Source organism: Mesocricetus auratus, unplaced genomic scaffold (genome assembly GCF_017639785.1).
Source record: "Mesocricetus auratus isolate SY011 unplaced genomic scaffold, BCM_Maur_2.0 Super-Scaffold_100021, whole genome shotgun sequence".
Taxonomy (NCBI): Eukaryota; Metazoa; Chordata; class Mammalia; order Rodentia; family Cricetidae; genus Mesocricetus; species Mesocricetus auratus.
The window spans coordinates 13,802,904-13,820,241 of NW_024429202.1; the positions used below are offsets into that span (position 1 = coordinate 13,802,904).

Consider the following 17,338-nt stretch of genomic DNA (forward strand, 5'->3'; position numbering starts at 1 on the left):
CATAGGATCTGCTGAAAATACAAAACCATTCCAAAGCAAGAAGCAACATAGACCCCAGGGTCCACAGGATACTCAAGTTACCAAATGTGTTTAGGCAAAATGAACAAAAATATCAGAAATCATTGTGGTAAATAGTTTTTGTTGCTCTACAATGATACTGTGGCTTTTAATATTTGTACAGCTATAATACGGAAAAATAGCTCTTAAAATCAAGGAATCTAGATTTTTTAAAAAATACTCTTCTGAACACAGAGGAATAGGAAATTTGTGTTTTAAGATCTCCAATAATGGTACCCTTAAAAAAAACTGTGTAGAAAATAAGGGGGCTGATGTCCCCAGTCTCTCGTTATCAATTGTTAAAAGACTTTAGTTGGTAGTTTCAATGATTCACCATTTTCAAATTAGAGATTTAAAAAAGAAAAACAACTATCTTCCCTTCAAATGCCATTCAGTCTGTGAATTCTGTGACCCAGGGGTGTTTATGTAGTTAAATGTAGATATCTGCGTGTAAATTCGTGTTTATGATTTTTATAATACATATATGTGCGTGTGTATGTGTGTATGTGTGTATGTGTGTGTGTGTATGTGTGTGTGCGCGCGCGTTGTATCTAAGTCCTGTGTGCAATAATGTTTTTCTGTCTGCTGAGGCTTACTTCTCCAGCCTATTGTTTGAGACAACAGATATAAGTTGCGATGGGAGAGGAGCGTCGGATTTGGTGTGTATCCCCCATTTCCAATTATAGATGGATCATTACAGACAGCGGAGTCCTGAGAAGCCAGACATCTGCTCCTCACATGAATGCACTCACCTCCTAGAGACCAGGCTGCCATCATGCTCTGGAAACTCGTGGAGAATGTCAAGTACGAAGACATCTATGAGGTGAGTGGACACCCCCAGATGCATTTTAGAGCTTTGTACATAGAAAACTGGAGCTTCTTGACACCCCAGTTGACAGATTTTTAAGCTATTTACTCGTAGATTTCCGGTCGGGTTTCTGAGGTTTCTTTAAGTTTTCCTAGGCTGGCTCTAGGAGACTTTGCTCTCCTGAAAGGGGATTTCAGAGGCTGGAACCTGGCAACTTTAATTTAGGAGCTATTTTTCTTTTCTTCTTTTCTTTCTCTACGGGCTCTCTCCTCCCCCCTTGTAGGCTCTGATGGGGAACGTGGAGCCACTGAATTTAGGCAGACAGGCAGAGAAAAACATTCTCCCCTCAGTTTGAGTTCGGGAGAGAATGGGATTTTCAAGCTTCAGTTCAACCCGGGCTTTGGATTTTTTTTTTACTTTTAATAAATTTTCTGAAATCGGTAACTAACGGATCCAGGTAGAGGGTAAACATCTACGGCGAGAGAAGGAAAAGAACGGGTGTGTGAACAGATCGAGTACAGTATGGGGAGAGGGCACGATTTCTTATGTTTTTGTTTGTGTGTGTGTGTGTTTTGCTTCTTTGCGGGTCAGCGGGTCCAAGCAAAAATAGCAACCGCCAGCGTGTGGGCATTTTTAACGAAGTCTGCCCACACTTCGTATGCCCGGCTACCGGTGCCCAGGAGAGCGCTTCTCTCTCGGGCTTCGACCTCCGCCTCCCCGGACTCCGCCGTTCGCTTCCGGAGTCCGCGTCGAGCGAGGTTGCGGCATTGCCGGGTGTCCCGGCCGCTCGCGGGCGGGCAGGCGAGGCGAGGAGGCCCGGGCCGGGGACTGAGGTGGGAGTCCGCACCAAAGTCCCAGAACTGGGGAGACCCCCTGTTGAGCTCAAGCGAAAACCGAAGCAAGGCTCAAAGGGGACGTCCAGAAAAGCTTCGAGATCCGAAAAAGGAAAGAAAGCGAAAGGGAGCTAGCAGCGAAGCGGGGCGGCAGAAGCGAGAGGGCACCAGGAAAAGTTGGAGAGCAGAGCAGAAGTCTGGGGCGGTGAGACCTGAGCCACGGGCACCGGCAGCACTGGGCTGGACCACAGGACCGAGGTGGGCAGCTCAGGTTCGCGATGGGTCGGGAAAGAAACCGGAGCCCTGAGCCGCCAGCCCTGTGGGAACCAGGGGCTACAGCTCGGCAGTGGCTCGCCTTGCCCTACTAAGGGGAGGCTGGAGGCAGCTTCTTCCCAAACCCGCTGGTCCGGTCCGCCCGAGTGACCACGACTCCTTGGGGCACCCGACAAGAGCGCCTCGAGCCAGTGCCCGGTGTGCCCCAGCCCCACCATTCCGAAGACCTCATTTGGAGGTAATGAGAAAATAAGAAAGGAGGAGAAAAGAGCTCAAAGGAAAGGAAGTTCAGAATAAAATAAGAGGAAAGGAGAGAGGGAGGAAGGGAGGAAGGGAGGGAGGGAAGGAGGGAGGGAGAGAGAGAGAGAGAGAGAGAGAGAGAGAGAGAGAGAGAGAGAGAGAGAGAGAGAGCTATTTCTCGGGGTGACTCCGGGTTTCGTCCCCATCTTTGTGGATGTGTACTGACTGTACTGCAGGACCGTGCCTGTCCTGCCTGGCGGGGTTTGTGAGGTTTGTTTCGCTCTGGCCTCCCTTCCTTTCCTAACAGGCGGGATTATGTTCAAGTCCAGGGCGATAAACTCTCCTAAAGAACACATCACCCATAGAAAACGGGACTCTGGAGGAGCTGGGGCTGCGGTGGAAATAGCTCTGGGTACACGTAGAGGGATTAAAGTAATCAGAGGGATGCTGGTTCTTTGCTTTATGAAAAATAAACGACTAAATGGGAAGGGGGGAAAGGGGAAGGAGTGGGGTAGAGTAAGAGTGGGAAGGAAGACACCAGAAAGGGGAGGAGAGGAGAGGGCGTGAGGGAGAGTAAAGGAGGGGTGAGAGAAGGACGAGATGAGGGGGTAGGAGAGGGGGGATAAGAGAGGAGACTGCGGGGGGTGGGGGAGAGTGAATTACTCCGGGCTGCCTAAATTTTCAGCTGAAAAGCCAGGAGAACTCGCACACAGCGTGGTGGAAGGAGCGAGTCTACTTCAGTCTGGGCTACGGTTGAAGTTTAACAGAAATGGCAGTTAAGCCAGTTGAACGGGTTCCTGAAACATCCCAAAAGATTTTCTGTTGCCCCTGGCTTTGCCTGAAAAGGATAGCTTTAGTGTACTTGAAGACCGAGTTCATCTATTTTAAACCTCAGTAAAAATGGCAGGCTGTAAGCACTAAAGAGGAAAAGGCAGCACTATGTTAAAAAACAAAACAGATAGATAGATAGATCTTCTGCATGCAAAAAAAAAAAGTCTGTATGTGTAGCGCCCAGTAAACAAGCAGGCCCACCCATTTATTTTTCTCTCCCCTCCAGAGGAACAGGCAGTGTCTCTCTAGTTTGGGTTTTAATCTGTACACCAAGCATTCCGGGCTACAACCTGCTCCCTGTTGGGAAAGTCTCCCTCCATGTGCAAGAACACCTACATTACCTGGGACCCCCCCCCAGCACTGCTCCCCCACACTGCCGAATCCACAGAGCAGAGGCTGCCTGGCGAGAGCGAGAGCGTCCCAGCTCAGTTAATTGAAGTTCTGCCTCTTTCCTGCTAAACTTTTCCCCCAGTCTGCCTCCGCCAGCCCCCTGGTCTGATTACATCTAGTAATTCTCCACTGAATGAACGTCATTTACAATAGTGGAGGAGCTCTGAGCTCGCTGCTGCTTCACGCTCCATTTGTCCTCCATTCTCCCTTTAAAGTACTCGTGTAATATTAATAGTCATGAATATCAATTATTATGAGGCGGTGTAGGCAAGCGGAGGGAGGAAGGGGCGCCCGAGCAGTCTGAGCCCAGCTTCGGGTGGAAGAGGACTGTTTCTGGGGCCCCAAAGAACCGGCAGAAGAAAAAGAGGCCAAAAAAAAAAAAAAAAAAAAAAGACGGTGAGAGACAGATGATCAGTGCTGCTTGTCTGTGACAGGCACCTCCAATCTTCTTGGAGGGGGATTTTTCTTTTTCTTTTTTTGATGGCTTGTGCTGGGAATATCTCAAGCTCGGCTCCTGTGTCCAGCTTGCTTCTCTGCTGGACTTTTTGATTTTTGAAAATTCATTGTTTGATTTTGAGCAGTAACCAGGCTTTTTTTTCCAGATGTTAGTCCACACCTATTCATCCATGGTGAGTTCGGATTCCCGTTGTACCAGAAGTGCATGCCTTCTCCTCTCTCGGTCTCTCCGTCTCTGCATCTCCCTGTGTGTCTCCCTCTGTCTCTCTGTCTTCCTTTGAGTGCCTTTGGCTTGGTAATTTAGCACCATAATTGGACGAGGCTGCAGCTGCTTCTCTCTGCATTGTGTGTTCCCTGTCTGAGCTCCCTGAGAGTCAGCTGGGAGGGGGTGAAGCTGAAGCAAAAAAACTTTTTTATTTGTCAATGCAGTTTGGAAATTTAGGAGGCTGTTTCTACAGAAAGAACCAGGGGGACTTTTGCCACTTGCAGTTTCCACAAAGGATGGGGAGAAACTTAGTGTCCTGCACTCCCTCCTTCTTTCATTTGACTTACACACCGGAGAGGAGGGGGAAAAAAGATGTGGGGGTTATCTCTTCACCTCCCAACTTCAGTTCCTTATTTTAACACCCTGAGTATAATAGCCTGTGATATGGAAAGCAAGCTCAGAAATAACTCCTGCAAACCACAACTCAATTTAACATGGGCTTAGGGTGTGATTGCAGAGGAGATCCGTTTCAATCAAACACTAAGTTATTTAATTCCTCTTGGGGAGGGAGGGGTGGCTGGAAGCTCGGATCAGGCAGATGCCTCCCTGCTCTGGGAATCTCCTTGCTTGTGTGAGCCCCGGGGCCAGCCAGCTACCTGCCAGTGAAGGCAGAAGTGGGTTTTCTTTTTCTTTCTTTCTTTTTTTTCTTTCAACCAGAGCAGTAGCAGCTATTAGAAAGGTTCGCTCCGTGTACTTTGGATCTCTTGAAGAGGTATGGGCAAGAAACACTTAAAAGAGCAAACACCACCCTTGAGTCCTACATTCTTAAATCAAAGCTTTGAGCTATCTCTATCCACACAGTTCCTTCTCCTCTCCCTTTTGCCTGCTTTGCACTCTCAAAATATGACTTTTAGGCCGGGTAGTGGGTGAGTTTCTTATTTCTGTTGTAGTTAAGTCCCCTGAAGCTTCCCGGGTGGGATTGCTGACATTTTACCATGTGGTCCTGAGTCAGCTTGGGGTCTGAGGTTTAGCCTCTTGCTTCTCTTATCGCCGGGAAAGTTGTACAGAAGCCGATCTCTCTCTCTCTCTCTCTCTCTCTCTCTCTCTCTCTCTCTCTCTCTCTCTCTCTCTCTCTCTCTCTCTCTCTCTCTCTCTCTCTCTCTCTCTCTGTCCATCCCTCCCTCCTTCTCCTGCTCTCCCTTCCACTCCCAGGACCGGCACGATGGCGTCCCAAGCCATAGCTCGAGACTCTCTCAACTGGGCTCTGTGTCCCAAGGACCCTACTCGAGTGCCCCGCCGTTGTCCCACACACCATCATCGGACTTCCAGCCACCCTACTTCCCGCCCCCCTATCAGCCGCTACCCTACCACCAGAGTCAAGACCCCTACTCTCACGTCAACGACCCCTATTCCCTGAACCCTCTGCATCAGCCCCAGCAGCACCCCTGGGGTCAACGACAGCGCCAAGAAGTAGGTTCAGAAGCCGGCTCTCTCCTGCCCCAGCCCAGGGCGGCCTTGCCCCAGCTCTCGGGCCTTGACCCGCGAAGGGACTACCACTCTGTGCGCCGGCCAGACGTGTTACTACATTCGGCACACCACGGCCTGGACGCCGGCATGGGCGACAGCCTTTCGTTGCACGGTCTTGGACATCCCGGCATGGAAGATGTGCAGGTAATTCCAAACAAACAAACAAAAACAGACATAAGAGATAATAAAAGAAGAATGCTGGGGGAGGGAGGGGTGGCCTGGTCTTCTGCGGGTGGGAGATTGTCATCTTGAGAACCGGACCGACCGGACAGGACAAGAGTGTGTGTTTGAGTGTGTGGCTTCAAAGTGGCAGTTTCTAGAGATCCATTTGTGAATGACAGGACAGCTGGAAATTAAATCTTGAAGGAGGAAATGTGTTCGTGAGAGTTTACAGTCATTGCCGTCAAGGCTAATGTTTTCATCTTGACTCAGCTACTGGACTTGTGGTTCTCTGTTGCTTTGTGTGAAGAAGTTGGCACCAGGATTATCCCATAGCGATCCTGTCCCGGTGGCTTGGTAGGCTAAATGCAGGCTGTGTAGACCAGAGCTCTAAGCTAGAAGATACAAGGGCCCCTGGAGACTCCAGGTGTTCTCCCCGTTTGCAAAGCTGTGCTAAGAATGACAAAGCACTCTGCAGGAGAGTCGTTAGCTGTTTGCTTAAGACTCTTTTGCTTTGAAATTCCAAATACTGCAGAGCCCTTTTCTCAAGCAGAATTCTAGAGCGGGTCACCTGACAATGGGATCAAACCCACAGAGTTGCCACTGGGTTCTGGAGTCCTTGAGGAGAGATAGCAGTTTGGAAATTTCATCATCGGAAGGCTACTTAATTGGCTGCAAAGCAGTGTCCCCCACCTTCTCCTTCAGCCCTCTCCTCCGATGGTTGCCGCCCCTCCCCAATGTCACCATCCTTCTGAAGAGGCATCACGTGTTTATTTCTTAAAACAAAAGGTTCAAAACGTAACCCCTACCCACCCAGTACCCCATCTGCAGCCTACACAATGGAGGCTTACTTGGACGGGAACACTTGGTTAAACTAAACAAAGAAACATCAAAGAAAAGATTCCTAAATACTGTCAGGGTGATTCTGAACAGTACTGCTTCACACAAGACCTCCCCCAATTTAAAGGGTCTCCAGAAAAGATAAATATTGTCACAGAGCATTTAATTGACACTTGTATCTCATTGACATAGTTGAATTTGTTGTGCATCGTTGTAGACTTATCTCTGAAGTGAAGAGAAACAAAATGGAAAAGAGAAAGTAGCCAAGCCCCAACCCCTTCCTCTTTACTTTGCTGTGAGTGTGTGTGTGTGTGTATGTGTGTGTGTGTATATATGTGTGTTGTATATTTAAAAACAGTCCAATTGTGGTGACAGCATGAAATGCCATCTCCATGCGGTCTGTGATGGTTCATTGTTTTAGAGGAACCTTGTTATTAAAAAGGAAGACATCACCTGACCTGCGGCTGGATTCATTCACAGTACCAGAAGTGATGGTTTTGTTGATTTTACTGAGCTGTGTCTGTCTAGAGGTATTGCTCATTTCAGGATACCATACAGGCAAAGAAACACTGAGTTGTTTTTTAATGCATTGGAGTAATATGCATGGGGGGAGTTTTTAAATTAACCTTTCTTAGTATGGTTCAAAGTACTGGATAATGAAGGTAGATCAACCACACACCTCCATTACCCTAGGGATGCTAACATCACCCTGCACATGCCATTACCATAACTGGGGATATAAACATCCTCTACCACCATTTCCACCCCCAATGGACTCAGGAATCTCTCGCTAAAACAGAGAACAAATTTCTTTGGCTTTAGAATGTTTTCTTTAAGTCAAAACTTTAAGGGGTTTTTGGATGTTTGGCAAAATGCAAAGGGAGTTGACAAAACAAGGAACCAGAAACCAGGCCAGGGAAGTGCTATTGGGCAAATAACAGTCAAAGGAACTGGATGGATTCAAAGTATTTAAGTGAACCCAGCATCAGCCTTAGCCTGTGGGGGGTAGAAAGTGCTCCCTGCTTCCCTTTCCTTCCTCCAGCTGATAGCCTGACAATGTGGGGAGGCCTGTGGGACCTTCTCCAGCAACCCTAAGTGAGAAGACTATGGGGATGTACAGTCGATGCCATCCTCAGCATGAATAGATCTTTGTGAGGCTGGTTCCTCTGTGATTCTGGTCCAGTGTGGTCCCAGGGACAGGCCTCCTGAGGTTAAAGCCAGGCTGAGATGGCATAGGGAAGGAAGGAGAAGGGGGTGTGCTTTGGATGCAGAAATGTAACTGCATCCCCCATAAGGGTCCACTGCCAAGTTCTGGTTGGGGGGGGCTAAAGTTATGGAAGTTATGGTGTCAGGTCTTCAGATACCAATCAACAGACCCAAGGGGGCAACTGCACTGAAAACAGAGTGGTTGTCAGAACTCTGACTCACTTATTCTATCTCAAGGGTCTGGTATATGACCATTCAGGACACTGAAAGCAAGGGGCCAGACAGAGTCAGAGGGTGCTACATAGACCCTATGGGTCCAGAATCGGGGGATTTCATGTGACCTAGAGGCACATTCACGAGGCCGCCGCCCTGTGAGAGAAAAGGAGAGCTAATTAACCAAATGCTTCTAATATTTTTTAAATGAAACTATAAAACCCTGTCAATTTCTATTTCAATTTACTCGCAGGGGCTATTAAACTAGCAGATCACTGTCTGGGTTCCGGGTATGCTACATTTCACCCATTGGGGAGGGGGGCAGTGTTAAAAACTCAGGGGGAAATGGCTACAGAAAAAGAGAACCGAAGGGACACCTAGTTGTGGATTTGGTTAGTTGCCGTGTAGGCATCTTGTTCTTCACAGCTTGGGTTTCTAACCTCTCATCACCTCTACCACCCATGAATATCAACAAATAAAGCTTTTAAGTGAACCCTACACACACACACACACACACACACACACACACACAACACTACACTCAAACACACCCCTGTGTCTTAAAGCAACCCCTGGTATCACTTTTAACTAAAGAAGTCTAGTAATTACGAGTCTGAGTTGTTTTTCTGCGCTTCCGCATGCAGTCCTAATTAAATCTTTACGATCCTCCCTGTGACGATTAAGCGCCAGCATGCTGCGTGAATATCCTGTACAAAAACCCAGCAGGCGGCCGTAATTAGATAGAAAATCAGACAAGAGCCTTCTCATTAACTACCACAACTACCCCACGTCGCTGATGAGGCGTAGATACATATTTGCGCACCAACCTAAGCGTGAGGTGTGGGGGCTCACGGGTCCAGGACCGTATGGGATGAGTTTCGCTCCCACAAACACAGGCGACTTTTTCTGTCCTGGCTGGACCCATAGCCATTGCCAACAGACAGATGAGTGTAGAAAAGAATGAAGGGAGTGTGACCATAGGCCTGTGTGTAGGACAGTGTCCCCTGAAAACTTATGAACAAGTTCCATGAAACATTTTTGAAGCACCTCTTCACTATCAAGGTGTGTGTGGTGGTCTACAACTTAGAAAACAGTTCGAGTGGAGAAGCACCCCACCCTCAGCTTTCTAAGAGCAGAAGAGTGTCTAGTAAAAATGAAAAGAAACAAACGAGTATACCCCCTGATGGTTAGAACATCTCATTTCTCAAACCACACTTGCTAGTTTGTGGTAGCTTTTTCTTTCTTTCTTTCTTTCTTTCTTTCTTTCTTTCTCTCTCTCTCTCTCTCTCTCTCTCTCTCTCTCTCTCTCTCTCTCTCTCTCTCTCTCTCTCTCTCTCTCTCTTTCTGTCTTTCTTTCTTTCCTTGTGATGGACATGCATTCTGTTCATGGAGGTATCCCGAATGGGTGGAAAGTGCTGGGGGAAACTCTTCATCCCCAAGACTTTCTTACACTTCTGTTTTAGAGTGGGTGACAAATTGATCTGAACTTAAATTCCGAGGGATTAAGGGAAGCAGTTGGAGGATTCAGAAAGACAGTGGGTATTTTCTTTGTGAGCTGGGAGGGTGGAAGGGAATCTGCTTCTTTAAACCCTGCAATGCACAGCAAGAAGGCTAGTTCCCATGTGTCCTGACAGCTAGGAACTAGCTCCACCAACTTTTCTCTCAGAAGTGCTGCCAATTCTGAGCTGAAACTTCCCCTCTCTATGATGAAACTGAAGATGGATATTTCTTGTTACCAAGGTGCTGGCTGGGAGGATCTAGTCCTTTGTGTGTGCAGCATTCTCTGTGTGCCTGTGTCTTTAGTTACTGCCTTCCTAACAGGTGTGCAACTGACTGGCCAGCATCACCAGCATGGCTGGAGGGGGTATATGGCCATTGTACAGGCTCCTGTAGGGACTGTCATCTTGCAGCAAGAAGCTCCTAGCTCACAGGAACATGTGTGGACTGCAGTGGGTGTGAGGTCTTAGAGGCTTTTGTATTGCTGTTTGCATTCCATTCCAAATTGCTCAGACTTTAATTAAAATCCCATAATGTAAACTATTATGTATTTGTAAAAATCGCTCTGGGGTTAAGTGCACTGGGATAGAAGAAAAAAAAAAGAAATTGCTCTTAACTGATTGATATTGGTGAAGAAATTTTTGGCTGTTGCCAACTTTCCACAATTCATATGGGCAAGTAATATAAAAGTTTATATGCCTCTGTAATATCTGTTTCAGATAATAACAAAGCTAATATCACATCAGACGTCTCTCATACGTTCTGTTTTCTCTTTCTCCTATTGGGAGAATTTACCATTCCAGTGAATTTCATTTCTATGTCAATTTGGAGATAATAAGGATAATAATAAAACCTCCCTTTGCGAATTAATATAAATGGAAATAATAGAAACTCCCATTTAGAATGACATGATTTATGTATGCAATTCTTTAATATCCAGTCAATTTGAATGGTGATGTTTTTATATTCACAGTCAGTTGAAGATGCCAATAACAGCGGCATGAACCTATTGGACCAGTCAGTCATTAAAAAAGGTATGGATTTTTCCTTCCAAAAGTAAGCAAAGATTTCAATGTCTTTATGATGAACTTTCAGTTTGGGGGAAGTCATGTTGTATCACACACACACACACACACACACACACACAAATGTTTGCTGTAATCAGTTCAGTGGCTATCAGGCTGGGTAAAAGGGCATGGTGGGAAAAGGGAAATGGGACCAAGCAGAATGGCAACTCTGTCAGAAGCCAGGATTGGAGAAACAGAGCTACACTGACAATTGCAATTTTTCTCATAATACATAAGGTAGCCATTCTGAACGTATCTCATATGACTGGGCCATCGTGATGCGTAGAAACAGCTGGGATGCACTGGTTTCCAAAACGGGAGAGTATTACTTCATTCATATCTGAGTTTGGCTGTGTTGAAGTCTGTCTCATGAAGATAGCTTTTCTTTCCCCTTGTTTTTGGTTTGATTTTTTTCCCCTTTGGTAATTGTGGTGCCAGTTCTCCTGTGTCTTCTGAGTTGTTTCTTTTTATTATTTTTTTAAATTGTGCCAAATGCTTTGCTAAATACACGCACCCTGAGAGGCTGAGACAGACTATGCATGCATCTAAATCTTCCTGCATATGCGCACATGATTTACTGTGACTGTGGGATCACCCCATACTGTTAAAGGGCATGTGATATTAACAAATGTTTGCAGTCTCTTGTACAGCTGTAAGCAAAATAATTAACTAATTAAACTAATTAAATGTAATTACAATAACTCATTTCAGGCGTATTGCAGCTGCTTAATTTTTTTCTCCTCTTCTCTGACAGTCACTAAGAGAATGTCTGGCGATTAGAATAGCTGCTTCAAGGCCTGAATGCCATTCACATACCACAAATTTAAGAGTTCGAATGTGTATGCAGGGCAGTCTTTAATTATCACCCGGATTAGTATTGGAAAGCACAGTTTTAACGACTATAGTCCTTTCTTATTGAGGCTAGAGGAAGACAGTCCTTATGTTTGGAATCAACAGTCCCTAGCTTCAGTCACTTGTGATTCACTCGAGCCACTTAACATTCACAAAAATAATTAAGAAAAAAAAGATAATTTAGAAAGCAATCCATCCAGCCTCAAATTGGGGGAGTAAGTAGTAGGCAGCTTGTGGAATAAGGATCCCAAAGGGGCTAAAAGTGGGTTGAATTTCCTCCTTTTAGAAAGTCACAGTTATCTAGCTTTGTGAGGTAGACAGGGAAAACAGTGGCTGAAGGGTCCCTTTCGTCTTTTTCCGAATGATCTTTTAAATAGGTTTAAAAATATTGCCTAGCATTTCTCCCTCCCTTCTTTAGCTAATGCCATCTTCAGCTGGTCTACCGGAGCGCATGCTCAGGCTGGCAGCCCTGCGGACAGCTCACTTTCACTGGTTCCTCCTGAGTCTTCTCCTTTGCTTAATTGCTGCTTGATTGGGGTGGGGTGAGGGAGGAGCTTTTCTGTTCCCTTTTGTCATTGTTGTTTTAATTCCCCCCTCCCTTTTGGTGGAAAAGCTAGAGCAGCTTAGTTCAGGGTTCTGTATCCTAGCAACATCATTTGGCTGGCAGAGGGACATGCCCAGCAGATGACCAATCAGAAATGTTATTAATAGTCAGGCCAATAAAAATATTTGGAACTTAGCTTGCCTGGCGAAATGGGCTCCGAGATTTACTTAGATGTGGGAAGCATCGGTTGCAGCATTTGAATATGTTTGCCAGAGAAGCATGATTATTTATGCACGAGGTTGCTTCCTGAGATACAGGATGGTGCTGACTAAAAAAGTTGCTTGTTCTGTTTGTCTGAGACTGCCACATGTTTCCCCCCAAAGCTTTTTAAAAAGCATGCTCGGCTTGCAACACTAAAGCAACACCCTACTCATGTTAATTGATTTGGGGTGAGTAGTTTAAATATGAATGTTAGGTCAGTTCTATTATTTGATACTTGAAATGTTTGCTTTATTACACCACGAGGAGATCCTAATATCACATTTTCATCTTTGAAAAGCCACGGGCAAGGGATGAACAAATGTTTGATTTATATTTTCTAACTCACCAGGAACCATTTAAAATAAAGTTATGGGTTCATTAGCTCCTTGCCAGCCCTCTTCCCTCCCATCTTTGCATCGTCTCGTCCCCATGAGGGATGCTTCTGTGAGATTAATTCTGGAGAGAGGTGAGAAAGTTTCCTGAACTGAATATTCTAAATTTCAGTAACTAGCAGGGGACTTGGTTGCTTAATTTGTTTTCTAATGGGCATTTAGACAGTTATTTAGAAAATTATACTTCGTTAATAAAAGGCCAGCAACTAGTCTACACTTACACATCTCTGCTCCTATGCTTATGCAGCCTAGCAACCTGGACATAAAAGATGTATTTGTCTTTCTTTGTGTCTTTCTGTCCAGTTGTGTCATGGCCACTCCTAAAATTTTCACTCATCTAATTTTTCTTCCCTGTTGACATCACCCCATACGTGACAGACTCCCCCTCTTGTTATGTTTGCGATGTCGGCTTAGCTGACATTTCTGAAGTAATTTAGTTAAGAGGAAATGAGTTGTTCCCAGTAGAGAGAGCAAACGAGTGGAGTGAAGGTAGCCAGCGTGATAAACGGCTCTTTCATTTGAAGATCTCCAGAGCTCGTTTACGGCTAATTTTCTGTATTGGCCCCCTTTGAGCTATTAATGCAATCGGCAGGGACCGTGGCCCCTCTCTTCTGAGCTGCCCCATTAGAGCTCCCATTAAGCTGCCTAGTCTCAACTCTATGGCAGGAGTTGGGGAGGGGGGAGTAATGAAAGGTGCTTTTTAAACTCTCCTAATCTAAACCGGCAGAGGGTGGTTAATACGATTTGAAGGGGGCTGGTCAATGAGCAATCAATAAAGTAATAATGAGAAGGATTCGCTACATTAACAGTCTAAAAATCCAACGAGACATTAAAAAATCATTCTTAACTCTCAGTTCCATTAAGATTAGGAATCTGGGTGCCTTGGGGGTGGGGGGAGTGCCCAACTAACATAGATGATGATCCTTGCCATCTTCCTATAGCCTAACTTAAAAGGCTTACCTAGGCACAAAGAAAGGGGGTTTGGAATCAGCGAGCAACATGCAATCTGTTTGACATATTAGACAGCAGAAAATATGTCAGAATTTCTTGGAAAGGTTATTGAGGCCGGAGTCCAAGGTTCAAATGCTGTGTCTGTGGGGCATTTTTATTGGTCTTAGGGATATCCTGTTTGGTTAGTTTCAGTTCAACCTCCAAGCTCTCCCATGTTTTCTCCGTTAGTTCTGGCCCCTTCCCCACTCAAACACTTTGGTGTGGGTTTTCTTGGAGAGGAGGGTTATAAAACTGCCAAATCTCAATTCTAACAGGTTCCTTTGAGATTCTTTCTTATTGCCTAAAAGGAATAGCACACCAAGATTCTGAGTCTGTCAGTGCCCGGTAGAAGTTGTGTGTTTCCTCTCAACAACTTCACCTTTCCAGAGGGGGGTGAGAGTAGGGAAAAAGAGAGGGGGAGAAGGAGGGAGGAGGGAGGCAGAGACAGACACACACATGAGAGAGAGAGAGAGAGAGAGAGAGAGAGAGAGAGAGAGAGAGAGAGAGAGAGAGAGAGAAGGAGTGGTCAGAAGCCATAGAAATTCAAAACTGGAAAGGTCAGACATTCTTTTCCATTGCCCCAAGTGTGGGGATCTGCAAGTGCATAGACTGGAGAAGATAAATGGCTTTCTCCAGTTAAGAAGACAAACTAAAGACATGATGAGACTCTATTCAAGTTTCAGGTTCTCAGATTCTGTCATTTAAGAATGCCAACTTTGGATATTAAGGGATATATATATATACATATATATATTCCTGTGTGTGTGTGTTTCATCTCATCACAATGTCAGTACTCATATATATTCCTGCTGAACAGGTGGAATAAAATTTAGACAAGAAGTAAACTTAAAAGCATGCAAATTTGAGAAATACCTTCCCTGATCATGAGAAGTGATTTTACTTCTAGGGTGCTGAATCTCTTGATTGCTTCCCAGTGTAGCTCTCATAGTTGTCATTTTCCTCCCTTCCTGGGGACTCATCTCTTTAATGTGTGAGGCAGGTACAGTTCTTCTCTTCTTCCTAATACGGGTCTTGTCAAATACAGTTTATCTGATTTGCAATTTCACCCTGAAGTTGCTTTTAAAAAGAGAAACGAAGTACTATCCCATTAATCTCTATATACTCAATATTTTCTCTAGTTTTCCTTACTTTAAAAATTCACTGCAAGGAAATATTAATCTACTTATGATTTTTTCTTTTCTATAATAATTCATATGTGTGTGTGTATCATATCTAGAAGTTAGTTTTATCATCCAATTAAGAACTGAACAGGGGGAAACCCTACTTTTTAATGTACACACAAAAAATTGTAAGCATGTGAAGAACCTTGCTATGCTTCATTTGCTTAGCATTTCCTGCTGTCGCTTTAAACCTATCTCAGACATCTCTGGGTCCATGAGCAGGAACAGTGTGCTCATAATTACTAACAAATCAACTAGGCCCTGTTACTTTCTGGGCATATTGATAAGCTGGAGGAAAGCAGAAGGGGAAAGATGAAGGGAATAAAATACCAGGTTAATCCGCTGAGTTAAGCAGGTGTGAGGACAAACAGGAAGATGAGATGACCAGGAAGCTATCAGGAAGGGAAGCCAGGAAGAAATACGTGTAGAGTCTGATCGAGGGGAATCCATGCTGGACCAAGGTAAAGGGTATGAGTTAGTCGTAGAACTTGAGGATAGAATGCAAGAACGTGATTTTGTTAGAAAATGGAAATACAGTTGAAAACACTTCTGTTCACCTTGTGAGCTTTTTTGTAAGTGGGAGAGGCAACCTTCCTAAGATGGAAGTGCACCACGTGTAAGCAGACACATGCATTTGTATATGTATATACAGAGAGGTAAAATCCAGGGGAGGGAGTCACTTACTCTCTAGAGGAAACAGCGCCTACCAGCTGAATCAGGCAATCCACAGCAGGACAGTTAAAGAACTTTATAATGTCTTTGCAAAGGCCCAAGTTTTCAAGAAATGCACCATCTGGGAAATAGGAAAACACTGTGTAAGAGATACTGGTCATTGTGTATAGCAGTAACTGTCAGTTTACAGGGGCTTGTTTTGTTATTAAAATAGTCTAAACAATGTTAAAGATAAGAGTGCTGCTGAGTTTCAAAGGTGATATGTTTAATGTTATTTATTGCTATAGTTCTCTTGTTAAAACTGCAAAGGGCTATCTATTTTTAGGGGAACTCTTTCCCAAACTGCTGTCATACCACTTCCCATCAGTATAAAACTGCATGTGATGACTGGAATATTTATCTATCAGGAATGCTAATAAAATAGGAGTCTAAAATAGACGTGGATTTTGCGCACAATAATTAAGTGGCAGGATGGCTTCATCCCAACCATCCATTTACAAAGAGACTTATGAACTCCAAGTGCTACTCATGTCTGAAGAAAACACTTTAATGTTTTGCTACTTTACTGTCAAATGGGAAGCAGTCCTTAGAGAAAATATGGGGAGGGGAGGGTGTCCAGAAAATAAAAATCCCCTTTGTACCTTGTCCCTAGCCTGTGACAGTGCAGAAAATGCTCTCTGTTTCCTAACACAATTCCTCCAACTAGACCAGATCTTGGGCATCAACAGCAGGTTCTAAAATCCCAATATTGTCGATTAAGAAGTGGTCAAAGAGAATACTAAAGTGTCTGAATCCACAGCCTTGCAGAAACTCTTTCCACAATGTTTTGGAAAACATCACATTAAATTAATAAACACCATGGAGTCTGAATGTTGAAATCTGTGGTGTAAAGAGTAAACTGAAAGAGAAACCCTGAATTCTCTGATCTGTCCTGTGGAAGAGAAGTTAGACACCTTTTCTCATAAAATTCTAGACTTCATGTGGCAGAGTGTGTCCTTTCCTTGCAGAGTTATAGGGTGAGATGTGGGCGTTATTAGAAAGGTATGTATGTATGTATGTATGTATGTATGTATGTATGTGTGTGTGAGTGTGTGTGTGTGTGAGTGTGTGTGTGTGTGTATGTGCGTATGTGCGTATGTGTGTATTCAATGAATTCTCCATGGAAGAAGTAGGTCAAATCAGGGCAAGTCCAAAGGGCATGACTTCCAGGACAGTGTTCACAGTTTCTCATTCTCCAGCCTTCCACCTAACTCAGCCCCCTCCTGACATGCAGATGACACCAAAACACAATTAAACAGAAACACAGGCTGGAGAGGCTGAATGCACCAGGATAGCAGTGGCAACCAGCTGTCAGCTCTTATTAACTTCCGCATAAAACATACCTTGAGTGCGGTTTGTTATCAATTACTTGCTGAAATGAAACAGCCGGGCAAGGCAAGACCGCCGCCGTTCATGTGAATTACAGTGATTGGTTGATTGATCAGGGCACCTGTTGTAAATCATAACTGTTCAAACAATCACGAGCTGGCGCTGTAATTTGTAAACAAAATTCATGTCGCTGCAGAATTACTCTCACTGGAGATGAGCATTTGGGTACATTTCTAAATGAATTCTGCTGCTGTTTTTATGTGTGTGTGGGAGGTTTCATTTCATTATAAGGCATAAAGCAGTTCTCTTCCCACTCCCCACCCCACCCCCACCATCTGTAGTGATGGCTACAAGTTGGGGTCCAGTCAAAGAGGAGGAATTTCTAGAAAGGTCATTGGCACTAACATTTTATCTCAGGATGGTGATATTAACCTTCACTCTCAAGTTCCTGATGAGACAGTGTTATCTTGGAGAGG

At 44.7% G+C, this 17,338-nt stretch overlaps 1 protein-coding gene across 2 annotated transcripts in view; it reads left to right on the forward strand.

Annotated features, from left to right (window-relative positions):
- Positions 1-601: 601 nt before the first annotated feature.
- The window catches only part of Tfap2b (transcription factor AP-2 beta), a 28,912-nt gene continuing 12,175 nt past the window's right edge, over positions 602-17,338 (forward strand). Inside the window, exons 1-3 of one of the 2 annotated variants that reach the window (XM_040729512.1) lie at positions 602-880; positions 5,306-5,764; positions 10,509-10,569. In XM_040729512.1, coding sequence (XP_040585446.1) covers positions 800-880; positions 5,306-5,764; positions 10,509-10,569 — 601 coding nt within the window. In that variant the 5' untranslated portion in view covers positions 602-799. Of the gene's footprint in view, positions 881-2,929; positions 4,062-5,305; positions 5,765-10,508; positions 10,570-17,338 lie in introns of those variants that run through there. The other variant, XM_040729513.1, reaches the window with a different exon arrangement.